The sequence below is a fragment of the Denticeps clupeoides genome, chromosome 20 (genome assembly GCF_900700375.1).
Source record: "Denticeps clupeoides chromosome 20, fDenClu1.1, whole genome shotgun sequence".
NCBI lineage: Eukaryota > Metazoa > Chordata > Actinopteri > Clupeiformes > Denticipitidae > Denticeps > Denticeps clupeoides.
Window position 1 is genome coordinate 8,746,546 of NC_041726.1, and position 27,337 is coordinate 8,773,882.

Consider the following 27,337-nt stretch of genomic DNA (forward strand, 5'->3'; position numbering starts at 1 on the left):
GTTTTTTTTTTTTTTCCTTTACCATATCCTCTATATCTAGGATGACTGCAAATGTATGTATAATTAAAGGCCTGGCGATTGTGAGTTTGTGCGATTGTGTGTTTTTATACTTTGATTTTACCCTGGGAACGGGGATTTATTAAATCATTATTATGTAATGTAAATAATCTTGGAAAAACAATTAAAAAAAAAAAAAAAAACGATATAAAGAATTGTAGAGATGATTCAGTTAAAACTTTATTGACTTTGTTTCCAGCTGTCAGAGGGCATGCACAATACAGGCTTCTGAGTCAAAATCGGTGTGTGTGTGTGTGTGTGTTTTTTTTTTTTTTTTTTTTAGTTATTTTTAATATATATATAATATTTTTTTTAAATAATATATTTGTTCTTTTTTTTTTTGTACAAAACTACGTGCACCTTAAATAATTCTGTTGCGTACAAACCACAAAAATACCAGTTTTACATTATCAAATACTGCACATAGAAAACATTTACAAAGCACAGGTATAAAATTACAGCTTCGCACTTGCCTTCATTTACGCTTGATCGTTACAATCATCGTGAAATGGGAATAGGTTTTTTTTTTTTTTATGTTATATTCCTTTTTTTTCGTGCCATTATCGCCCGTTTCTTATACTTGACTATTTTAAATCTTTCCCACATTCATCTTGTTAGCTTGTACTGCTTTAATAAGACAGGAAAAAGGAGTGGATGAATCAAAAAGGTACGTCAAGAGCTAATGCTAACATCGAACAGTAGTGCTACATGATGATGCATCATTGTTAGAAAACATTTTTTGCTTGTGGGTTGTAAAATTTTGGGATCATTTGTAAAATAGTTTGTTCTGTCTGGATTCTGTGCTTTTAAAACACGACAAGATTTTATTTTTTATTTTTTTCCATTCCTTCCGCTGAGTGCAAAAAGAACACGTCGCCCGTCCAGGACAGTTATTGCACAAAGAAGGAAGAAAGGCTGATCACATGCTACAAGGATTTCCTGTTCTCCGCCATGAAATATTTCCCCTCTTCCTTGGACTGCCAGGGCAGTAAAGTGGTGTTTGTCTATTAAAGACCATGCATCTGTACGTAGGTTTGTAAGTACGCAAATGTACTACAGCAGTGATTAACGTTAATCAGGCCTACAGCTTCTCTGAAAATGAGCTCCGCCCACCTCCAGAATCTTGTTACTGTAAAAGGCCTCAGTAACCAAGGCTTGTTCAGTTAAAACAGTTCCAGTCAATAAATCAATAACGTATACGCAGGATACGGCATGTTCTCATAATCAATTGCATGCGTGCCACATACATTCATTTCAATAGGATGAAGTTTAAGCTTTTTTTTTTCTTTTTTTTTAATCCGTACGACAGTGTGCCAGTGCTACAACTGGTCAAATGTTGGAAATGAAATAAGGGCGTTTACATCAATGCCGCCCAAATACGACAACTGTTTGCATGTGATCTTTTCAAAGGTCACAGGATAACGAAAAGATAGGAAACGCGTCCTTTAGCATAAACCATCTAACGTAGACAGAACACGTAAACCAATCACGTATGGCCAAAGGTTTCACAGCAACCAATCAGTAATACTCATACAAAAGTCCCACCCTTTCCTAAAACAGCAGCGTTGTAAAGCATGCGGACTGCCATAATTAAACAAGAAATACATCTGACCGGGGGCGTGGTCCACAAAAAGTAGGATTATTCGTCACTTCTAGCTAAATTTAACTTTGCTTGTAACGGATAAGCCCAGCTTAGTGGAACACGCCCCTGGGAAGTGTCCATCGGAGAACATCTTGGCCACAACCTTCCCAACATTCCTGCTTTTTTAGGACAACAGTTTTTCCATTTTCATCGTCGTTCTGATCAGAAGTAGCCCGTCCCACATATTCAACAAGGTGGAGTTGGGCGGAGTCGCATGGACTGGACACTCCGAACTCACTGTTCAATTGACACTAAAGTGCATCCAACTAGAGACAAAGACCGAAGCCCCCACCACGCGTGCATGTGCCGGGATCATCCTGCAGACGAGGGCGGCCATGTTGCCGTCACCCAGTCGTCACACACACGCGCGTCCTACACAATGCGCGACAATTCAACCTTTCATTCGTTCTTTAAAAAAAGAGTGCAGGTGATTGTTATTTACACACGTGAACGGAACCTCGAAGTCACGTGACGTCACTCGGAAACCCACCAGGAGAAAACAGGAACACCGGCCACGGAAGTCAACCGACGCTGGCATGCTTGCGTCCCCTGCACTTGACATGACATTGATATTTTTGGTATGCTGTAGAAGACAACACCACCAAATGGTGTCTATTCAGATATTTTTGATCCCCAAAGACTGGTAACATTACTTATGTTCTTTATTTTTACCGAATTAGTGGAATTCAGTTAAAAATCAGATTACATTAACTGACGACTGTTTTATGGGGATGCAAACGAAGCATCTCAGGTGCCCTGTAGAACCCGACCCAGGACTCTCTGTCATTTTCCACAGTTCCACACTTTCTACGCTCCATCTGCAAACATGACAAAAATCAAGACGTAAGCGAACGGGCCTTTAGGATACAGACAGTCGTGCATCATTCACTCGTTTTACACCCTGAAATCTGCAGGACCCAGAACGTTACTGTAGCTACGTCATCAACGGTAAAGGGACACAGAAGTTCTCAAGTTCCAAAGTACATAAAATCACAATGAAAAAATATTGATATCTTATAGTCTCATAGTTTTTTTTCCCACCAAGGACAGAACATTCAGCCGCGAATAAGATCTTTTTCATACAGTTATACAAGTTCCATTAAAGTTTTTGTTAGAATAAATACGTTGTTACATTTGTTTAGTTCCTCCTCTCACACACAAACATTTGTCTGTCAGTTGTTCTGAAGGCGCTACTTAAAATCTTGTGCAAATAGAAAAAGAAGAGAGGTAACGACTGACCCATGGGCGTTTCATAGAAGGGAAGTAAATGCGAGCACAGAGCAATATTCACACGTCTACAGGTAGAGTTACAGCAGCGGGACCTTTGAGGAGAGAGTTTACAGATGCCCCGCCCACTCTGAAGGGCAGTCCCTACCCCCCTGTTAGAGGTCCAGCGAGGTTACCAGTAGATCTCATTTTCCATCAGACTGGCCTACCATCACATTGGGACTTTAGCATGTTTGCTGGTGGGAAGCCCACTTCCCACAATGCACTGGGAAGTCACCCTGTGGCTGTTTGTTGTGAAATTTGGCATTTAGGATAGTCTGTGCATGTTCCTGCCTTTGACATTCACATGATTGGCATGTCAGGTAACAATTAATTCCACACTGTGGTATCTTAAAAAAACTCAGGAAACAGGGTCGCAGAGGTCATCCCCCAAAAAGAAAATCAAAGTAAAAAACCAATGGAAAATGTGTGGGCACCGAGACACCATCTCATCACCTTTCTGCACAGAACACAGCAACAAATATTCCAAAAATCAATATCTATAACACATGCACTGGTCTATCTTCTAATATATAAAGTTGAACACTGAAGCAGATTTAAATACTGTGAGGTGAAAAGGTGAAATGCTTAAAGAAACCCAAGTGTCTCCAAACTCGTCCGGGAAAAATAATGGAACAAGGAACAATGACATCTGGATATGTGCTGATCTGAGATTGGTTGTGAAAATGAACTGAGGTATGTGGAAGTGGGTTAAGAACATCAGCAGGAACAAACGCATCACAAGGCTCCTCTCCCGACGCCGCCCGACACCTACAGCGCCCAACAAAGTGGTGGGCAGCGGCGGGCATCTGATGCCAGACGGGGGTGAAGAGCTGGAGGAAGCCGGCGCAGGCACCAGGACTCCGGTGCTGTGGAAGGGAGTGGACGAGGTCTCTGAGGACGTGAGTCCCTGTGCTGGTGGAGGGTGAGGGGTGGCCAGGACTACATTTCCCAGAGGCCTTTGCTGTAGAAGTTCCTACGAAAGGCCTGTTTTTTGATGCAGAAGAAAAAAGGTCCTCGGATATCCCACAATGCAGCATGCCAAGAGTGTTGCTGGTTGAATAATAATTGAATGTTCAACTCTCTGGAACTTGGAGAGAACGGTCCAACCCCTCGTTCGTCCTGACGGTGTCCGGGGTTTCACTCCTCAGTTCCACATTAGCAAAATAAACCAAATGTCATCTCTACTCTATTAGTTTTTTTGTTCTTTTGTAAAGGCAAGCTGAAAATAGCACTTTTCTCAAAGTTTAAAACGTGCAGAATGCAGTCGACACACAGCAACACAAACCTCACCGCGGATGATCTATATACTCTATTTATAGACGCAGCCACGCGGGAAAAGAGCGTCAAACAGTGTGTTTGCATGCCGTCTCCGGGAGCCCCACCCTTCGATCTGTGCTAACGTCCCCTTGGTATTTATTTAGTTTGCATTTCATCTAAGTCAGTGACTCTGCTACATATCCACAGTCCTACATCAACAAAAGTATTATTGTTACTATCATGGCCTATAATAATACCAATAATAAATTGCTTTGGTTTAAAAATAAACGTCGTGTTTGGCATAGACAGGTTAAAGACAGGCATCAGAATGACCCTGGGTTGACCGTGGGAAAAAAACATATGCTGGATTTGTACGAACCTCAGTGTGTGTGTGTGTGTGTGTGTGTGTGAGTGTGTGTGTGTAATCAGTGCTACATCTAGGAATGTAATGTCGGGTCATTTTCTAACCTGCGTGTGTGTTTAGGCTGGTGCCACTCTTCAGAGATGGAACAACTGCGTGTGTGTATGAGTGTGTTTGTGTGTATACGTGTGTTTGTGTGTATGTGTATATTTAGGTGCAGGTGGGGCTGGTGGCGCTCTCCAGTGAAGACTGCGACAGGCGCCGGCTCAGAGGTCCGAGACTCGGCTCGGCCAGGGAGGATGTGGGGAAGAGCTTGTACCAGCCGCTGACCATGGAGGAGAGGTCCAGGTCCTCCAGCAGGATCTGGGCCATTCCCATGAAGCACTTGGTGTCCATGCGGCCGTAGTCTCCCCATACGATCACCTGCGCAGCAAAGTTCAGAGGTCAGATTCTCTAGAGCTCAAAGATGATGCCACTTTCTCTGACATATTTCTTCAAAAATAAGTCAAAAATTAATTCATTAAAAATTATCAGTTGTGATTGGCTGACTGGACCGAGGCTGACTGACGTCACCTGTAGGACTTTGCCTTGCGAACTCTCATCGAACAGCAGCGACTGCTGGAAGGATGGGTCCAGGGACTTCTTCAGAACTTTGGTCTTTTTCTTGGCCAGACACACCCCGTTCTCCAGCACGTACACCTTAACGTATGTGGCTAATGATTGAAAAACTAAGTATTACCTGGTTGACAACACACAATAATTCTACATGAAATGAACATGACCACATATCATTGGTCCAGCAATAAACAAGGTCACACCTGGAATGTTCTTCGAACCCGGTTTAGGGATCAGACCTCGGGCTTGGTTGATCTCAACTTCCAACTGGCCTTCTCTCTCGACTACGCCCACATGGACATCACCTAAGGGTGGGGAGGTCAAGAAGTCTCCTTTAGAAATTGGAAAAAACCTCAGATTCCTCTGATTTGACCTCTGGGTCATTTTCAAACAGCAGTTCCTGTCCAGACCAGCAGAGGGAGACAGAGGACAGAGCTAGAGGCAGCAGTCCGCCTCTCTCTGTGTTCTATGGAACTTGTTTGTCTCAGAAGATACCTCACATACATACACAACTAAATGAAAAGATATCTTTATTCCTCACCCATTGGGGGGGTGGCCAGTGTCTGCCGACCCACAATCTGGGCGGGGCCAAGGCCATCCAAGAAGTCGCTGAACTGGCTCTCTGGGCCGAGTCGAGTCGTAGGGAAGATGAACCTGGAAAGTGACATGCTGATATTAACAAAGTAATGCCACAACACATATAACACAGCTCACATGTTCAGTGTTTTTGTGTGTGTGTATGTGTGCCACTCACGTTCCATCTGAACTGTTGCTGTTGGTGCTGCCGTCCGTTGACTCCTTGCTGCCCTGGCGCGTGATGCGGTTGCGCATCTCCACGGCGATGCCTGTCTCTGTGCTCCGCCTGATCGTGGACCGCAGCTTTTTTGTCCCCCCATCTGCAACAAAGCACACAAACATTAGCACAAACCCTTTTTATATCTGAGAGATATTCACTTGATTCTTCTTTTTCTTCTTCCTTCAGCTTCTCCCATTAGTGGTCACCACATTGGATGGTTGTCCACACAACAAGAAAAAAGGAAAGGGTAGCAACACCACTACTGACCAGAATACACAAATACAGATCAGTACATATAACTACAGACCAGTATACATTACTACAGACTAGTACATGTAACTACAGACCAGTATACATTACTACAGATTAGTACATGTAACTACAGACCAGTATACATTACTACAGCCAGTACATGTAACTACAGACCAGTATACATTACTACAGCCAGTACACGTAACTACAGACCAGTATACATTACTACAGACTAGTACATGTAACTACAGACCGGTATACATTACTACAGCCAGTACACGTAACTACAGACCAGTATACATTACTACAGACTAGTACATGTAACTACAGACCAGTATACATTACTACAGAATAGTACATGCAACTACAGACCAGTATACATTACTACAGACTAGTACATGCAACTACAGACCAGTATACATTACTACAGCCAGTACATGTAACTACAGACCAGTATACATTACTACAGACTAGTACATGTAACTACAGACCAGTATACATTACTACAGACTACTACATGTAACTACAGACCAGTATACATTACTACAGCCAGTACACGTAACTACAGACCAGTATACATTACTACAGACTAGTACATGTAACTACAGACCATTATACATTACTACAGACTAGTACATGTAACTACAGACCAGTATACATTACTACAGCCAGTACATGTAACTACAGACCAGTATACATTACTACAGCCAGTACACGTAACTACAGACCAGTATACATTACTACAGACTAGTACATGCAACTACAGACCAGTATACATTACAACAGACTAGTACATGTAACTACAGACCAGTATACATTACTACAGACTAGTACATGTAACTACAGACCAGACTAGTACATGTAACTACAGCCAGAACATGTAACTACAGACCAGACCAGTGTCACCCTCAGCTAGTGCAGTAAAATTGTCACAACATTATTGTCAGATTTTAAATGTCAGCAACATACAAATACAGACTTTCAGCTGCAAAATGCAAACTGTTTCAAGTATAAAATTCAGCAGCGAAGGTGCAGAGGGAGCTACTGGGTACGAACTTATGTGATGTTCATCGTCCACAGCTCAAAGCACGTAGTTACCAGCAGAGTGTCAGGAAGGATCTGTTTTTAAATATGTTTGTGGGAGTAAATCTGCCCGAGGGGTGGAGCTTAAACAGATTGTGTCAGGGGTGTGTCGTGTACTTCATGATGTTATTACAAATAAAAGACCAGTCCAGATAACATAGAGAACCCAGTATACCCATACATAGACCAGTACAGACAGGTCCAGTAGACACCGGCCAATCAGAGTTCAGCAGGCATTCAGGCATGTCCTAGTGCCTAGTGCCACGGGGCATGTTAGAACAGATCTGCATTTGATCTGTTGGCGGATATAGAACAGGCCCAGTGGTTCTGGGCGGTTCTAGCTGTTGGCGGGCATTGCAGGGACCGCGTGTGTGGGTCTGCCGCCTATTGGCAGCCGGGCACGGCCGTATGAGGCAAGTGCAGAGGCCGCGTCGCCACGGTGATGAAGTGGGGTGCCAGACCGTCGGTTCTGCAGCGACACACACACACACACACACACACACACTCTGTACGCAGCTTTCACCGATATTTACAAACACACCTCCCAGCAGGCCCGACGCAGTGTTTACATTCCTCCAGCCTGAATGTGTTCTGGGTGAGAGATGCATTGTGGGAGCTCACACAACCGTACTGAAAGCAGGAGCAGCTTCATACGTACACTTTTCACTTTTCAAACAAGAAATTATTCTTTTGTTCCAAGTCACTTGTGGTCCATTTAGAAACAGAAATGATGTTTGCAGCGTTCTCCACCCAACACTTATTCAACATATTTTGATGATCAACTCTTTTTATTGTGTCTGTCACTTTTTCTGCAATTTACATTCCCCACAAAAAATAACAACAACTGAGTACTATAAAATCGTTTAAAAATAAATCACAGTTTTGATTTTCATAAAAACCATGAAAACAGAAACCTGTCAAAGCCCATTGATGCATACTGTATGTGATTTTGAGCTATGTAAGAAATAAATGTTGTTGTTGTTGTAAACTATTTAGGCACACCAGTCTTACTGAGACCCGACAAGCTCGAAGAACTTGACTAACCACACTAATGAAAAGAGGCAGCGTTTCAAATATTCAATATTTAATTACTTTATTTGAGTAAATGTAAACATTTTATGATTTAAGAATAAAACCAATTTTCATCTGAGCTTTAATGGTTCTTGCTGTGATCTCGGCTGTGTTTCATCGTCTATAGGCCAAAAGTGGTTTTGTGTCTTTTTGGAACAAAATGAGACTGGAATTGAGCCCAAATGTGGGATCGGAAGTGAAACAAGCTGGAAGTGTTTAATTATAAGTGTTTAATTAAAAAATGGTCTGTATTGTTTTGGAGGATGAAGCTGTCTGGCTGGACACTTTCATTATGGATGCTTAAAGTCCAAAAGTGTCGTTGCATTGCACTACACATCTACACATCTACACACACAGACACGCACAGATCTTGTACTTTTACCGCTACTGTAGTGTGAGCAGAACACACCTGCGTGAGTGTTCTTTACGCCTCTGCTCTGCATCGTGTGTTCCTGAATCTACACACTGAGCCACACACAGTCTGTATGCAGCAACAGAAATGGATCCCGCAGAGGAGCAACACGTCCAATTACCTTAAAATAGCAACTCGTCACCAAACGTTAGCTAACCAATCAGGGGTCACCATCCGGGGAGGCGTTCTCTGCTCAGGTGGACTAAAAAAAAAACATCTGGTCCATCTTCCTCCTCCGCCTCCTGATGAGTATCTTCAGCAACTCTTTTAGGTGTGTGTGTGTTTGTGAGGACAATTTCACATCATCTCAGTGCCAGAGCTTCATGAAGAGGAGGAGGGTGAAAAGGGCAATGGAGATCAGGTGGTCGGCTGTAAAAACCCACGTCACCAGTGAGCATGTTGCGTCTGAAAAACGGAGTCTGACCGGTAACGAGACAATAAGATCGCCAGACGAGCCATTTCAGACAGACGTGCCCCAAACAAACCACCGTGGTGACAGGGTTAACCAAAAACAGACAGGGACAGAAGGTAAAGAGAGCGAGAAAAAGAAGGACAAGAAAGAAGAAGCGGAGAGGAGAGTAAGAAGAAGAGGAGGGAGGAGCGAAGTGGAGAGACAATCGGCAGGTTGGCCGTGTTTCTATTTTTACTCCTGCAGTCAGGAACAACAGAGCAGCAGAGATAAAGTACCGATGCAAACACACACACACACACACACTTTACATACTAGGATGATTTAAACTTAATGTCAGCCATAACATTATGATGACTGATAGAGAACGTGAAGTGATTGTCATTGTGAAACACTGCAGCACAGCACACGATGACACAACAAAATGTGTACTCTGCTTTCAACCATCACCCTTAGTGAGCAGTGGGCAGCCATGACAAATGTGACAATATCACCAGTGTAATTAACCTTATAACCTTATTTTGGAGTCCAATCAGTGAGAACGATGAGTGGAATGACGTGCTACAGTCAGAATCCGGACAATTTATTCTAATCAGACAAATTAAACCTAATATTATAAGCTGAAAATAATGAAAACTGTGAAGATTCATTAGTAAAGGACCTCCAGAGAATCTCACCAGTTCATAACATGATTATAAGTTGACCTCACCCTCACCTTATTAACCTTCCGGCAAAGAAGGACCCAACTCACTTCCAGCTACACTTGTCTGCCCGTTTGTGGCTGTAGTATAGTTTTCCTTTTCCTTATAATAATTTTTGTATCAAAACTTTTATGATGTTCACACATTTCAGTCGGTATACATTTTTTACCAAATGCTTGCACTCAATATTTAGCCTGTCATCAATCATTTTATATACTGTAATATGAGATAATATTAATGAACATTTCAAATGTTGTCCACTTTCTAAAGGAATGTTCATTAATATGATCATTTCAAATGACCAGTTATTGTTGTTATTTCTGAATTTAATGCATTTGCATTGTCGTAGTGCATCTGCTTGGTCACCTTTTACCCTGTAAACTGAAAATACTTCGCTTTTGCAACTGTACATCCAATGAACTACATGCTGTGGCTGTTGCTTGTCCAGTGGATATGCATATCCGAGAAAAGATCATGAATAATGAGTTTGTTATGATGGGTTTGTTTACATATTCAATAGACAATTCAGACCAAAAAGTGATTCAATAATCATGGCCGCTGGATTGCGAGGGGATTCTCGGAGTCATCATGTTTTTAGCATATTAGGGGGCCGCCATCTTCTGCTGACATTCCTAATATTTCGCTGACATACCTAATATTGTTGGTGAACCCAACAAGTTTTGAGCCCGTGACGTGGACAAATCAGTGACTTGGGAATTTTGGGGAATGCCCATTGAAGGTTGTACCTATGTTAATTCTGGGATTGCAGTACCTTTTTGACTCCAGTTGATTTTGGTTTTCTCAGGGTGTTTCGGACTTGGGCAAAATCGTATGCTTTGATCTTTCCACAGCATGGCCAGTCTGGGCCTCTGGGTCCCAGTCTGCAGTGTTTCTTCCCCACTAATCCTCCTGTTTTCTCACCCCCTCTCTCTTCCTCCCTCTCCCTCTCCACCCGTTTCCATGGCAATACGGTCTGCAATGCACCAAGATCCCCCACCGACCGCCTCTCTCCTGTCCCCACACAGCGGCTGTGCTCTCTTACCGTCTGTCTCCAACACTTTAACCTTCCACTCCTCAGAATAGCCCTTTTTGGTCTGAACGTCGTAATTTCCACCAAGTGCCATAGTCACAACACAATAAACCAACCAGCATACCCACATGGAGAAAAAGCTGAACCTGAACATCACATCACAGTGAGGCCTCATGCATTAACTTTTATGTCAGTATTCATATTTCATAACTGGTAATAGACTTATACCTCTTTCAAGTGAAGAATTTTTGGCCAAACTGCGAACAATGCATTTCTAACACAATATACTCTATAGTGCAGCAGTAGTGGCCAAGTGGTTAAGGAAGTGGCCCTGTAAATAGAAGGTTGCCGGTTCGAATCCCGATCCGCCAAGGTGCCACTGAGCAAAGCACCCTCCCCACACACTGCTCCCTGGGTGCCTGTCATGGCTGCCCACATACCCTACACATACTCCAGCTACACAAGATTCATAACCATTGCACTTCTTATTAATGCCGAGTAATAGTAATCTTGAAATATTCTGAGGCCATGTCATGTTACACAATATATATCTCTATAACTTGAAATTTCCTCTAAATCAATATAAACGCAAAATGTATGCCTGTGTCATGATCCGGACCGGCAGGGGTTGACTCCGGATCCGGGATCCGGACCGGAGTTTCATGTTCGTCTCGTGTAATGTTCCCTGATTGTGTTCACCTGGTGTATATTTATATAATTGTATAAAACTATCCTGTTCGTGTCTGTTCGCCGTCGGGTCATCGTGCGTGTTCATGTTCCCTTGTCGCGTGTAGTTTGTATTAAACCCCTGTCCTGTGATCGTGCGAATGCGTCCTCCTTCACCGCCATGTCCAGCCCACCCGTGACAGCCTGTATTGCATAAAATGACGCTAATATCATAAATGTAACAAATATTTTAATTTTTTCCCCAGGACGAAATCCCTTACCTCCATGGACACGCTCCTGTCACCTGTTATTCCAGTAGAAATCATGCATGCACCAGGAGAGTTTTCGGGATGGGCAGGGTATCAAGCTGTCGGCTTTGACGGGGCAGAGAAGTGAATCTCAAAAGCTGTCCGTTTACGATAACTGTAGGATTTATACATTTACATTTACTTCATTTACCAGACGCCCTTATCCAGAGAGACTTACAATCAGTAGTTACAGGGACAGTCCCCCCCTGGAGACACTCAGGGTTAAATGTCTTGCTCAGGGACACAATGGTAGTAAGTGGGATTTGAACCTGGGTCTACTGGTTCATAGGCGAGTGTGTTACCCACTAGGCTACTACCACAACCAGGTGTCAGTTCCAGGATCAGAAGAACCTATGGTAAGAGGTGAGCTTTAAAATTTGCTGATGTCACCAAAAAGTTTCTCTTTAAATTCAGTCATAAACTGTGAGAATAACGCAAACAAATTACCCAAAATTGCCACATGACATCTTAAGTGACAAAACTGAGGAAATTAGCAGGGATTCAAACATGACTTGAATGTGAAAAAATTCTAAAATGGTTAAAATGTAATTAAATAAAACCCAACATCTTATTGGTTTATTTTTATTGCATTTTTTTTTTTTTAGTTTTTCTTTTTTATCTTGATTAGCATTGAAAATCAAGAAGCTGTTACAGATTCACTGTACTGCAATGTCGGCTTTTCCTAAATGAAAAAGTAAAGCATCTGATCCACTGAGTCTACTCATCCCTGTCTGACTGACTCTTATTTCCTGAGAGATTTTATTGTTTTTTCTGTTTTTAATGCTCCTTTGACTGCAGTGCCAGGGTTGAGGAATTATTCTCCTCGGCTGGAGACCGGAGAGACGCCTGCTTCACTTCTCCCCTTTTGTGTGATTATTTGAGTCACAGCCAAGCCAAAATAACAGAAATAAGAGGGGAAAAGACACTTATGCAACAGAGCTGAAGCACGGCTGTGGGCTCATTAGAGCCACGTCTCTCTTTGACGATCAGAAAAGTTCCCTCTCAGGACCAGCAGCGCCTTAATAACCAACTGGGTTACTGCAGTACCAACACACATTACACAATTTCACACAACCTAGCACACGCTCACACACATGAGTGCAAAAGCATACCTATAGAAATACTTTAAGAACAGATATTGCATACGAAAACAAATGCTAATGAGATATATGCATATCTGTGCAAACACACACACACGCAAATGCATGCACACGTGCAGTACAAATTGACGACTCAACACTCAAACGTGCAAATCCAGGACACATCAAAGACTAACACATCATAATTACGCACACATACACACATACACATGCCAGTGTGTTTACATTGGGCACCATTAAAAGCCTGACTGGCTGAGTTTCATTTAAACACACAGGATGAAGTGTAATGCAGGTCCCCAGGGTGTCGCAATAATATTATTCCCCTTTTGATCCGGGTAATTAAAGCACGGTGACATTTGCAGCGGCGCCTGTCCTCCTCATCTCGCCGCTGTAACACACACGCTGCTTTTAGCAGCCCGGGTCGCGGCGTCCTGCTTCCCGCTGCCTGCTGCGCATGGCAACAGTAACCGGGGAAGAAAGAAGTGGAAGTGGCGTGTCAGTTACAGGCACAGAGTGTCCGGATTTGGTCTTTGACACGGAAAATGTTTCTTACAGTAAATTTGAAGGCAAAAAAAGGGGAGGAGATTTGGGGTGACCTGCAGGAAGGTGTGTGTGCGTGTGTGTATCTGCTATATAGCAGAAACTCAGAAAACCCTTTCATCATCAAAAGATAAAAAGACCCACAAATGCACACCCAGCAGAGGCGTTCGTGGGGAGCAGTTTAGAGAACACACACACACACACACACACATACACACAGAGATGTGAGTCTAATCCTATGTTCAGAGAACACACTTTTAAAGCCAGGGCCACTTATGGTCAGTGACCGAAATCCTCGGCAGTTGATGGACGATGCATGGCTACTCATCGAAGACTGCGACTAGATATCTGCCATGATCTGGCTGAGTTGGCTATTAGCTGCATCCAATGAGAGTGCAGGACAAGGGATGCATGAAACGGCAACAACTGACGTGGAGGCGGGACTGACATGGTCCACCTGTGAAGAATTCTCATTTATAATAATACAAGAATTACATTTTGGCATGTTGTGATAATGCAGAACAAATATCAATATTGCGTGTCTGAAAAGCAATACAGTACATCAAAATGAAATATCACAATACGTTTTAAGTATTGTTGTCCTGACTTTGACAGTCCTGTAGTCTAATCTGTAGTCTAAAAAATGTCCCCATAAGGATTAATTACCAGTTTTAAGAGGGACCTTTGGTCCTCACTTAAAACTAGTCCCACTAGTTGTAGTCCCCAACACACACACATATATACACACACACCGCACTGCGGGAGCGCAACAGCTCCTTTATAGTCTGCAGCTAAATGTCACCCAGACATTTCAAGCCAGGACCGTTTGAACACTGCAGGCTGTAGAAGCCAACAGGGTGTGGGGTTCAGATGGGAATACATTCTAATTGTGCTACAAAGGCTAATTACTCAGGTGTTATTGACCAGGCCGGGTGTGTCAGCTGACCGTCCGTCTGCACTTCGCCTTTTTTTTCCATCTGATGAAAAGGCCTGTTGAGGTCGGTCTGACTTTCACTGCTGCATCACGCTGAATGCGGAGATACATACAGATGAAGATGTAATCGTCTCAGGGATGACAGTATGTAGAGATTATACTAATCCACTTTTACTCTCAGCTCTGCGTCTTGGCTGCAGCTGGAACCTGTTAAAGCGGCTCTGAAGCCAAAAGAACACGAGACACGTTCCGCAAGATGTGCAGGAAAGTGGAACACATGGATTTAATGAGACCTTCAGAGAGATAAAGAATATCTTGTCTGTGTCTGCATGTGTGTAGGTATTTTTTATCATTCCTACACAATGATGAGATGTCCCCACAATGACATTTGGTCCCCACAAACAAACCAAAAAGAGACAAATATTATTATGAAATGTGTGTATGGGAGAAGTTGTGCCAATCATAATCATACTGCCAGTCCCACTTTACCACATACCAGCTTGTAATGCACGTAGGGACGGACTAACACACTCACACACACACATCTACAAATTTACAAATGAGAAATGTCACACACATTGCAACACTCCAATGTGCTCATACCACAAATCTGTGCTTCTCCAATCCATACTGAGAACATGATGCCACACAACATCTCAAATATAAAACCCTCTAATTCATTATCTTAATAAATGTACTAGAACAGGACTAGAATTTTTTGTACTAGAATTTTATATAAACAGATAAAAACATCTCCATATCTCCAGTTTTTCTTCTAAAAACACATAGCAATATGAACCGAAAAAGGCATGGACGGCTGTGTCTGTGAAAGTGATAAAGAAATCAATAGCACAGTCTCCAGGGTGCAAAGCAGGCTGGGATTGAGGCTGTTAGTGACTCTACACTGCCCTTAATGATTCATGGAGTTTCAGAGGAAGCAGAGGGGATTCAACAGCATTCATCTCTAACATGGCCCTCATCTGTGAGGAGAAGTAGTTTGCAGGATGTATTTAGATTTCCAAGCGGCTCATGAAGAGGATGAGATGGGAACAGACTGCAGCTTCCTAATCCCACCATCACAATAACAAGATGAGCTCATCGCTCTATCCCAAACCAGCCAACACATTCAACTGGTGCTGCTTAAAATGTTTAAACATTTTATTGAAAATTAACTTGAAGACTTTTAGGCCATAAGATGATCCTGGAAATTAAAGAAATCCGTCTAGTTATCAGGTACCATGAGATGACTTAGTTGATAGCACCTCGATCTTATAATAAAGAGAGGCAGGTTGAGTTGAGCAGGCAAGATTCATTTGAACCTTGAGACCAGTATCACAAACCAAACTGTACTGAATTCCAATCAAACTGAATCAATTCAAGTGAAACTGATCTAAATTAAAACAGTTAAATAGCACTATTGAGAATAAACTGAATATAACCAAGCTGAACTTTACAGATTTAAATAAAAATTAACCAAAGCAAAAAAATTGACTGAATAAAAAATACAAACTGAATGGATCCTAACAAGAAGACCAACCTGAACCCGAATACAAACAAACCATGTCAAACTCATCCAAACCAAGCCACTGATAATCATGAAATGAAACTTAACTGAACTTAACTGATTCCGAAGTAAACAAACTGAGCCAAACCAAATTGAACCAAAACAAACCAAGACAAATATCTGCTCATTTATGTCTGATACATCGCAATTTGGCAACGCGGGGCTCATGACAATAACTCATGACAATAACAATACAAATGTAAAAGCTGGTATTTAAACATGAGTCAATTTATAATTATGCAATTTATAATGTGACTAGTCAATGACTAATAGTTTATTGTCCATGACTATCAAAATTTTCCCTAGTTGCAGCCTTAGTTTGCACCAGACATTGCATTTTTCTTTGGTGGCCTACCAAAGCAACCTTCCTCCATACATTTGGGGAGTCGTCCACAAGAAGAAGTGTTTTAGTTTTAACACTGCGTAAAGCCCAGCTCTATGTGTGCAGCATTTTGTGGTCCTATGGACAGTCTCCGCTGTCGAGCTATGCAACTCCTTCAGGGACACCTTTGGTCTCCGTGCTGCATCTGTGATTAATGCCCTCCCTGCCCGGTCAGTGAGTTTTTGTGGGTGGCCCTATCATGGCAGTTATTTTTCATTTGTTTGTTTGTCTTATTTGTTCTTTTATAACTCAACCCTGTTTTGCACTTGGTCTGCATGTGCTGCGCCTTGTGTGGTGATGCTGCAGCCTCTGCAGCCTTTCAGAAAAGGTGTGTTAATACTAAAAGATCATGTGACACTTAGATTGCACAAAGGTGGAGTTCATTTCATGAATTATGTGGCCTTGGAATGTAATTGGTTGCAGCAGAACTTCAATTTGCAAGACACTGTAAATAAATGTATGACAGAAACAGACTTGCCAAAAAAATGTGGGAATGTACAAATTTACAAAATCAAGTAATTTTGCTGTCTCAACTAACACACATCCCTGCTCTGTGCATCTCAGCCCTTACAGTCAGTGAAGTGTAGGGCACATTGCCATGGAGATCCTCTGACAATTGCTGCAATTGAAGGCGGACGGGATCACCCTGACGCCTGCAGACTCAACTCACACCACTCAATTACTGTCGGCTGAAAGGAGCATCAACATGCAGCAGGTCTGTCTACATCATCAAATGCAGTTTGTGTGTGTGTGTGTGTGTGTGTGTGTGTGTGTGTGTGTGTATGGGGTCAAATGTCAATATAGCATGAGATTCATCAAACATAGACACAGTGGTTGGCCTAGCAGGTAAGGAAACAAACTGATGAGCAAAGCACTGTCTCAACACATACCCCCTTGGGCTCTGTCATGGCTGCCCACTGCTCACGAAGGGTGATGGTTAAAAGCAGAGAACACGTTTTGTTGCATGTGCTGTGCTGCAGTGTTTCACAATGACAATCACTTCACTTTCACTTGTTTTTGCAGGCTTGCTGGAAGAAGAATAACATTATTTTCATATGTATAAGCCTGGGTTTACATGACAATCTGCCACTGATGGTGGTGTTGATTGTCATGTTGTAGTAAGAAAGTCTAAGGGATCATTCTGATGAAAGCTTTTTTTCTCTGCTGGGTTTCTATAATAATGTCCAAACTTTATGCCTGGACTGGTCTAAATATGTCAAAACTGCTCCCTGGTTGGCAGTGGGGTTTGTGTGATCAGAGGATTTGTACTCAATAGTAATTGTCGTGTGACATCAAATGTGTGCGGGGACTTGAGGACCTGATTGGTGTAGTGAAGAGTCTGACACCAGAACTACTGGGTTAACCAGAGAAGGCAGAAGGCCTGTTATGGCTCGGATTCTCTCTCCGTGTTAACAACATTATGTTATGTAAGAGTGAACCAGTACACACATCGGCACCTCCAACAGCCAGTCTACTCCTTGACACGGCTCGTGGTGAAAGAGACAAACAGAACCCAAACACAGGGTCAGCCACGTTTGCAACAAGATTAGAGTGTGCATAGCTCCGCTCCTCATGAGGCTCCAGAAAGGAGATCCAAGGGCCCCGAAGAAGGTTTGACAAGCTTGTAGATGTTTGTGACTCTGTGTTTTGTTCTTTAAAGTTGTGAGAAGAATTAATGAGTATGTTAGAGCTTTGGTGAGCAGTTTTAGAAGAGCAATGAGGAATGATAAAGAGCCACAAGAACAGCCCAAATTTGCGAGGAGTCCAGAAGAATCGTGAGAATTTGGTAGGGGCCCTGAAGAACAGCGCAAATTTGCGAGGAGCCCTGAAGAACAGCGAGATTTTGTGAGGAGCCCTGAAACACAACAAAAATTTGGGCGGGGCCCAGAAGAACAGCGAGAATTTGGGAGGAACCCTGAAGAACAGCAAGAGTTTGTGAGGAGCACAGAAGAACAGCAAGAGTTTGTAAGGAACCCTGAAGAACAGAAAGATTTTGTGAGGAGCCCTGAAGAACAACGAAAATTTGGGCGGGGCCCAGAAGAACAGCGCAAATTTGCGAGGAGCCCTGAAGAACAGAAAGATTTTGTGAGGAGCCCTGAAGAACAGCAAGAGTTTGCGAGGAGCACAGAAAAACAGCAAGAGTTTGTGAGGAGCCCTGAAGAACAGAAAAGATTTTGTGAGGAGCCCTGAAGAACAACGAAAATTTGGGCGGGGCCCAGAAGAACAGCGAGAATTTGGGAGGAGCCCTGAAGAACAGCAAGAGTTTGCGAGGAGCACAGAAGAACAGCGAGATTTTGCGAGGAGCCCTGAAGAACAGCAAGAGTTTGCGAGGAGCACAGAAGAACAGATAGATTTTGCGAGGAGGTCTGATGAGCGCTGAAGATCAGTGGGGGTGCGTGTGCAAGCCAGACAGGTGTCTATGCGAGATGATGGAGCATTGGGGAGTCGTGTATGAGTCAGAGCCCAAAAACTGAGCCGCCTCCATCAGCTGCCGTCCCCCCGCCGCCCTCCCACCCGCTCCTCTGTCCTTGGGGGCTAAGAATAGAACACAATATACCCAAATCGGGAAACAGAAACGGCAGCGACTCCGCCACCGAGACATGCACCAAGAAATGCATTTAATAAAACCAAGCGGGGACCAATAACCACGCAAACAGCAGGAGTAAACAGCAAATAAACACACACACACACACACACCATTTTCTCATCTAGGAGGACGCCGTTCCTCAGGGCTGTCGGCTGCGCTGAAACAAGTTGTCAATGAATCAATATGTTCACGGTCTGTAACATGCAGCAGCAGCTGAAACACGCCGCGAACATGCCCGGTGTTCACATTCCTCCTGAGAGGGGAATGAAATCGTTACGAAGCGCCCGATCGCGGTTATTGCAGCTCACCACGACAATGTGTGCATCATTACTGGAATGGGGTGATCTTTGTAAACAGTAATGTAAATGTTCATCACTGTTTCGCACTTTTTTTGCCTGTATGGTGGAAGGAAAGGAGAGACTAATGTGCAGAATAAGAAAAAATTAAATATATATATATTTTTTTGGTAAGATTTTTGTTCCAATGGACCAAATGTCATTTAATATTTCATGATAAGAAGCAGCCCAAATTAAAAACATGGGGTCGGTCTCCTAAAAGGTACAGTCTTTAAAAAAAACATGTCAGCTGGTGTCTGGTTTATGTTCCCGAATAAAGAAATGTTTCTACACCAGACATGGATGTTGGAGGGTCTCACCATGCTGGACCAGTAATAAGGGACCTCAGCAGCCATTTTAAAAATCTTTTTTTATGGACTCTTGTTCTGGGTTTTCAGAGGGGTCCGCAGATATTTTCAGTAACACTCATTCTGCCTCTGTCACTTTTCCTAAACGTCTAAATTTAGCTGCATCCCCTCCCATCGTCTCCGTGGCAACGTGTTAGTGCCCCCCCGCCCCCTGATCATTACTGATGCCTGTTGGGATAGAAGCCCCTGCTGGGCCACAACGCCGGATCTTTTTGACAGACAGCTGAGTATTAATCAAACCCAAGGAGGAAAGATAAGTGGTGTGTGTATCTGTGTGTGTGTGTGTGTGTGTGTGTGTGCACTGCAGCCTCCCTGTTGCCATGGTGACCATGCGAGTGGCTACACGGTAAGTGTGGAGGCGGCGTGTTGTGCCTAGGCGGCTCAGTGTGCCCATATGGTCCCAGTGGCCGTGTTGGCAAAGAGTGGAGATATGAAGTCCCTCGCTTCGATTCACCTCGCTCTCCTTTCCTCAACCTCAACCAAGTGAAATGCATTCATTTTTTTTTATTTACAACATATTGTTACTTTGGTTGTGGAGTTAAAGATCTCTAAAAAAATCCTAGGGGCATCAGGGTGGCGTGGCGGTTAGTGGTGTGGCCTCATGTCAAATCCTGGCCTGGACATTTACATTTACATTTATGGCATTTATCAGACGCCCTTATCCAGAGCGACTTACAATCAGTAGTTACAGGGGACAGTCCCCCTGGAGGGACTTAGGGTTAAGTGTCTTGCTCAGGGACACAATGGTAGTAAGTGGGATTTGAACCTGGGTCTCCTGGTTCATGGGCGAGTGTGTTACCCACTAGGCTACAACCACCTACCACCTGGACCATGTGTGGTTGGAGTTTACATGTTCTCCCCCAGTTGGCGCGGGTTTGCACCGGGTTCTCCATGTTTCCTCCTGCCATCCAAAGGCATGAACACTACGCGAATTGCCGACTGACCAAAGGTGTGAATGAATTATGTGTGTCCGTACGGCCCCCGCCCTCAGTGACTTCATCCCCTTTGCCCGGTATCCTGATATGGGCTCCGTCAGCAGCAACCCTAAGTAGGACTATGTCACCGGAGTCATCCACCATCCACCAATCATTTTGCACATTTATTCTGTTATATTATGTATGGAGTTTCTACAGACTGAATATTTATTATTTCAAGTGCAGAAGACCTAAAATTTTACAAGATTCAGTTTTGAATAAATTAAGTAATATAAATAAAGAGTTGATTATTCTAATTCATTCGAGCTGCCAAGGGGTATTGATTGGATTGATGTTGTAGATTGATGTTGGACTGATGTTGTAGATTTGGACTGAGAAGTAGAACTCTGGCCCAGAGATTAAAATGTCACCCATCTTGGAATAAGTGACCGAGTAGAATTTGTCAACATTTCGATTTGAAAACGCTGTCCAAGCCCAGAAATTATGAAGGTAGAGCAAAAAGAAAAGAACAGAGGTCCCCTAATATGAATCGTGGGTGGGTGGCCACATATCCCCCTTTACAACTGGTGTCATATCGGTTCCTAATTTTGAACCCGTGTTGCAAAATCAGTTCCAAAGTGGCACCAAGTCATTTCTGGAATCATGTCATCAGAGGTCGTTTAGATTAAGAAAATATTAGAAAGAAAGCATGATTTGATTTTGTCACCTGTCTTCCATTGGCCAGTGGGAATGTGGCATGGGTGTTGCTGGTTCCCATCTTTAGGGAAGATCCTGTCATGTCAGAAGGACAAGATTTGCGAACTTCTACTTCAACAAAAAACATCTGGATTTGGATTCCGGATCTGGAGTCAATCCTGACATGGACTAGGTGGCTATCCTAACCCTATATGACCCGTAATACAACCTCACCCAAATCATAACCCATACTAAGGACAGTGGTTTCAACTTGTACTCTTCTGAATGCATTAATGTGGCTCTGATCTGTCAGAGAAATGTGAATGCCACCCTTTCTCCTACCCCTATCTGTACAGAGTAAATTTGTTTAGTAGAAAATGAGGCTGAAGAGGTGAAAATTGGATGGAATTAGATGACGAGAGGTGGGAAGCAGTTGAAAAGAAAGGATAACAAAGAGAGGTTTATTTTTATAAATACCGTGTCCTACCGTGTTTGTCTCCTCCCTGAAACTGTCAGGCCCTCTGGGCGGCTCGGCTATATTTACCCGACTCGCAGACCGCGGCTTCGTGGTTGATGGAGGAGAGATGATCCCTGAGCAACAGAGCATCTACCATGAGGAGCAGGAGTTAATGAATGAACGCGGAGACGCCGTCACGGCGAGGAAACACAGGGCCCAGGCAGGTTCTATAATTAACCCAAAGCCGTACTGAATGAGTCACTCGCGACCTCCGCAAAAGGCTACAGTCAGATCGGTGGCATGAGCAAAGAGTGCCATACATCACCGAGCCACGGTATCAACAAACACCCCTGATAAAGTCAAACGTCCCTACTACAGTTTAACCCCGTCTAATTCGCCAAAATAGAATTTCTGGGAGGTAATCATGACCAATCAGCTTACAACAGAGCTGACGGAGGGTCTAGAGATCATGGCAACTTAAAGGAAAGTTTGGTCACGATTAGGAGGGGGCATAGTGAGGCGACAAGCAACCCCGGGACCCTCAGAGAAGCACAAATCCATGAGGACACTGCTCGTTCATAAATTCCAGATGTTTTTTTTTGCTACTAGCAATTCTCTGATGGCTTGTGTATATGATCTCCAGAGACCCAACTGATAGGACCCCCATCACACAAAAGACTAAAGATAGCCAACTGGCAAATCTGATTTGGAAAGAGGGCGAAGAAGTGGAACGTGATTACATATCTGATAATCCAGCTCTCGTCTGGGCTGAAGGAGGTTACAGCGGCAGCAGCAGCATAACAATGATGTACAAAACCCCCTCTTCACAGGTGAAAACTCAGAGAAAGAAGACCCAAGGCTGGGAAAGGAGAACAAGAGAGACGGAAAACGTGAAAGTAATGAGAATACGAGGAATGGGAGCGTGACAAAGTCACACTGACCTGAGCAAGAGCGAGAGCCCTTCATCCAAATAACAGGATACAAGCCGAGAAGCAGAGAAAGAAACCAGATGTGAAAGGATGGGAAGAATATGAAAAGAAAGGAGGAGATAATTTAAGAGGCACAGACCTGTCTGGTTGAGCTGAAGCGTACTCCTGCTCCACTGTGAAAGTCCCACAATGGCCACCATTTTGGCGCCAAGGCTGGAGCGCCGCTTTTTGGTGCCGCCATCGGGGCCGTTGCAGCTGGGACTCTTCTCCAGGCTGTACATGGTGCCGCTGATGCTGGAGCTGCGGATCACGTTCCGGGCAGCCGCTGCACTCATCCCGCCTGGGCTGGGCACATCCATGGAGCTGCTGAGCATCATGGTCCTGCTGGGGCCAAGGAGACAGACTGAGGCTAGAAAAAGATCAAAGGTCACCAGTTAAGTAAAATTCACATCTCAATACGGTAAAAACCAAACTGATGAATACAATATCAGCAATTGTTGATTTTTGATAAGCCACAACAAGTGTTTATAAGTTTCTCTTTTCTTATAATAATCTTTGTAACAAATATATATGTATGTTCGTATGTATGTATGTATGTATGTATGTATATATGTTATGTGTGTGTGTGTGTGTGTGTGTGTGTGTGTGTGTGTGACAGGACAGCAGACGGGATGATGATATATAAACATATATATATATATATTTATATATATATATGTATATACATCAAAAATATGAATGAACACAGGAGAGTGATGGAGTGCTGTGGCAGATGACCTGGCCTCCACAGTCACCGGACCTGAACCCAATTGAGATGGTCTGGGGTGAGCTGGACCGCAGAGTGAAGGCAAAGGACCCAACAAGTGCTAAACACCTCTGGGAACTCCTTCAAGACTCTTGGAGAACCATTTCAGGTGACGACATCTTGAAGCTCATCGAGAGAATGCCAAGAGTGTTCAAAGCAGTAATCAGAGCAAAGAAACTAGAATATAAAACATGTTTTCAGTTATTTCACCTTTTTTTGTTAAGTTCATAACTCCACATGTGTTCATTCATAGTTTTGATGCCTTCAGTGAGAATCTTCCAATGTAAATGGTCATGAAAATAAAGAAAACACATTGAATGAGAATGTGTGTTCAAACTTTTGGCCTGTACTGTATACACACACACACACACACACACACATATATATATATATTTATTACATAGCAGTTAAAACAAAATGTATGTTTTATATATATATGTTATATCTGTATGTATTTATATAAAACTGGACAGCAGACTGGATGATGGAGGTCGGCTGAGACCTCAAAGAGAATCGGTTTTAAGCGTCCTGTTTTACGATTTCCCATGTCAGTTTCACACAAAAGATTGTGACCTATCACAGCCACAGTGTCATTTAGCATGATCTGTGCTGCCATCCAAAGCAGTTGGACATTCTGAAATTAGCATAAGATATTTAAACATTATTAAAGCATGGTTAAAAAACAGTGAAATTATGTTATGTTTAATATAGCAAACACAAACAGAGAAAATAACACGAAAGATCCAATCCCAGCTATAAGATGTGCATGTTGAAAATTTACACCATAGATTTGGTCTCCATGTCTTTCAAAATGAATTTGCAGGTGTAGAACAGCCAAACACGACTGAACGTCTCTGTTTTGCGTGAGACATGTTTGTAGGTTGGATGAGAGCAGTATATATAGATATCTCAGCACAAGAGTCTGTGAGTTGCCAAAGCAGGTCATCCTTTCTGGGAATAAAACTTGCCGTGATGAGTAACGGATTTGCAGTTTCAGTGAAATATCTAGAACTCTAAAGTTGAAATTACCCGAGAAACACTCTCAACAATTATACGTAGTCCCAGTAACATAGCAATGAAATGTATTATAAAAGAATTAGGGACTTTGGTGCCTTCCGTTTCTGTAAATATTGTAGCAAGCTTTGGCCTTCCAAACGAATCACTATTCGTTTTGAGAATGTCCCGGGACGCGGGGGTAAAACCGTATAAAAGCCCCCCTTCTCCCGTCATAATGCAGAGATGAAATCTTCATTAAAAATGCAGGCGCCCCCAACCCCCTCTTCGCCTGACGTGCGGCTCCCAAGCTCAAATCAGATTGTCACGTGCGCTAAAAAAGAAAAGCACTTCAAACGGGAAACAGGAGCGCTCTCTCTTCTCCATTTCATCTGAAATGTTTGCCCAGCGTAAGCTCCGGCCGGGTTTCTATGCTGTGAGTGTTTGATCCCTCTAATAATGAAAAGAGAGAGAGAGCGAGCGAGGGAGGGAAAGAGGGAGGGATGGAGCCCTTTTCTGCCCTTTTCTACTCGGCTCAGTGTCTTTTTCCCTGCATGTGAGCTGAAGATCTCGTCCCCTCTCATCACTAATGTAGAAAACTGGGGGGGGTTGAGGCAGGAAAAAAACACACACGGTGGAAGTGGGCAGGCAGTGGAAGCAATCTGATTTCTGCAGAAATGCACGCACACACACAATCAGACACACACATATATACACTATGTATGGTGTATATATGTGTGTGTTTGTTTTGCTGCTCTGAGCCTCTGTTTGCTGAGGGGTGTAAGTCTTCACCATGACACAGCATTGGAGGGGGCGGGCAAGAGAGAGAGAGAGAGAGAGAGAGAGACGTGTTGCTGTCTTTTCACCCTCCTTCTGTCGCCACACCCTAAATGAGACAGCAGTGTGTGTGTGTGTGTGTGTGTAATGCAAGCACAGACATCACGGCTGGTTAAGCAAGAAGCTGAAACCTCCTGCGGAGGCCATCAGGGTGTGGTGAGGTGTGTGGTGGAGATTCAACTTTAAATGAAGTTCTCATGGTCGCAGGTCCATAGCTGCAGAACCGGGGGAAGGTCTGCGCAGAACAGAGGCGAATTCAGGCCGGTGGGTGATGGATGATGGGGCGCCACGCCCGACTCCTGCCCTCGTTCGGGTGAGTAACGACAACCTGACGCCCTGAATGGGATTTGGGACTCGTCCTGTGGGCGCAAGGCGTCCCACTTCCAGACACTTGCTGCCTGTCTGGGGATGGGTTCACCTGACTCACGCTCTGAGGTCATTTAGCTCAGTTACCCAGCATGCCCAGTGTGGCTGTATTCATGCGAAGGCCACTGATCATCTGGAAAAAGGTCTTCTGCGTGTCATCTACACTTCACAGCATCCTCTGCATCATCATTATTATCTCCAAAGGAGGCTCCACCCCTGAATTCAGAACAAGTCCCATTGGTTTTTGGAGAATGAGTGGAATCTGGAAAGCTTGTGGAACCTGCTTTTTTAGGGAACCGTCCCCTAGTCCCGATTTCACCAAGTTCATCGTGTGAGGATGTGGGGAACGATCTGATTGGTTCTCCTTGATTGGACTCCACTTCTTCTCATTTTACAGTAAACTCATCAGTTTTGGTGCTAATGTGTCTTAAAAGCATCCTTCCCTTAACTTGATGGACCACTAAACGGTCAGCAAACTGGAAAACTATATCCCTCCTGCAGCTAGGGGCTTCAGGTCAAATTAATAATAATTGTCTAAAACGAATATTTTATAAATACCAGCGTGGCCTTGGGAAATCTCCTTTCTGTCCCCTGTATGTTTTTTATGAGGCAGCTGACACCGCAAGGCATCCAGACCATCCACGGCCCAGTGCTACCAGTCTCCGTGCTGGGGCCCTGTTAGGGTCACCCATGCCACCGCAGTCACGGCCACACCCCCTTCCCACAGCCTGCATGGGTCAAGTCTCAATCAGGCAAAAACAATGCTGATTAGGGCGTCACATGCTATTAATACTGAAAAAAAAACATTATTAAATAAATTATAATAGATGGACCAATCAACCAATAAGAATGCATACTTTTCTTTCTGATCGGATAAAAGCGAAATACTGTGCTTGCATAAAACAGTTTATAAAATCAGAGGCAATAATAATAAAAAGCTATAATAATAATAATTGGTTATATCTGACTGGTTTAGCTGTATAGACTCTTAAACCCAGTAATCAGCTCAGATGTAATTTATGCTGGGATTTATGGATTTATTCCTGCCGGCGCTGCGCATGCGGAATTCATAAATTACTAAATTAATTTCCAATTCACACTGCAGAGTCTGGAATTCTGAAGGTTAAAAAAGAGGGTGAGAAAGAGAGAAAGAGAGAGGAGTTTTTTTTTTTGCTGATATTGTACGGGAACGGCGACGCACGACGGAAACACTCACCGGCGAACGGCGGCGGCGGGAGGCGGGAGGCGGCAGGCGGCGGGCGGGACGCTCGGATTCACGCTCCGGTCTGTCGGCCCGTGGAGAAGCGCATCGTCGGGAGCGTCGATCGCGGGAGCGCCGAGGTCCGTGTCCACCAGGCAGCGGCAGGAGGAGGGATGGTGGAGGAGCGGGGAGGCGCGGCAGGAGGAGGGATGGAGCCTCCCAGCCTCCTCATCTCCATGGTGACGCACCTGACCCACTTACTCATTAGGGGGGGGGGGGTCTTAATGAGCTCAACTTTACTCAATTATGCAAATTTCCAGCGAAATTGTAACGCAATTTATTAACAATAAACCTCAACTTTCAACATCAACTTTACATTTAGTTTATCTGCACTAATACA

General features: G+C 43.6%; 1 protein-coding gene across 2 annotated transcripts; it reads right to left on the reverse strand.

Moving 5' to 3' along the window:
• Nucleotides 1–576: 576 nt before the first annotated feature.
• On the reverse strand, nucleotides 577–27,154 carry rims3 (regulating synaptic membrane exocytosis 3). 2 transcript variants are annotated; one of them, XM_028963399.1, is made up of 7 exons: nucleotides 26,953–27,154; nucleotides 22,875–23,116; nucleotides 5,956–6,097; nucleotides 5,743–5,855; nucleotides 5,405–5,506; nucleotides 5,160–5,299; nucleotides 577–5,009 (listed from the first exon to the last, which is right to left on the reverse strand). In XM_028963399.1, the coding sequence occupies exons 2-7, from the start codon at nucleotides 23,110–23,112 to the stop codon at nucleotides 4,797–4,799; spliced, it is 948 nt and encodes a 315-aa protein (XP_028819232.1). In that variant the 5' UTR covers nucleotides 23,113–23,116; nucleotides 26,953–27,154; the 3' UTR covers nucleotides 577–4,796. The 2 variants fall into 2 exon arrangements, with proteins under 2 accessions (XP_028819232.1, XP_028819231.1); XM_028963398.1 differs by having other exon boundaries at nucleotides 22,875–23,144; nucleotides 26,953–27,153.
• Between the last annotated feature and the right edge of the window lie 183 nt (nucleotides 27,155–27,337).

What these genes read in the sequence shown, in the direction of transcription:
- rims3 (XM_028963399.1), bottom strand. Translation starts at nt 23,112, where the DNA reads ATGATGCTCAGCAGCTCCATGGATGTGCCCAGCCCAGGCGGGATGAGT. An exon ending in GCTTCAGCTCAACCAGACAG is followed by an intron (nt 6,098 to 22,874) that starts GTCTGTGCCTCT and finishes GCTTTGTTGCAG; the next exon opens with ATGGGGGGACAAAAAAGCTG. An exon ending in CGCAAGGCAAAGTCCTACAG is followed by an intron (nt 5,010 to 5,159) that starts GTGACGTCAGTC and finishes TTTGCTGCGCAG; the next exon opens with GTGATCGTATGGGGAGACTA.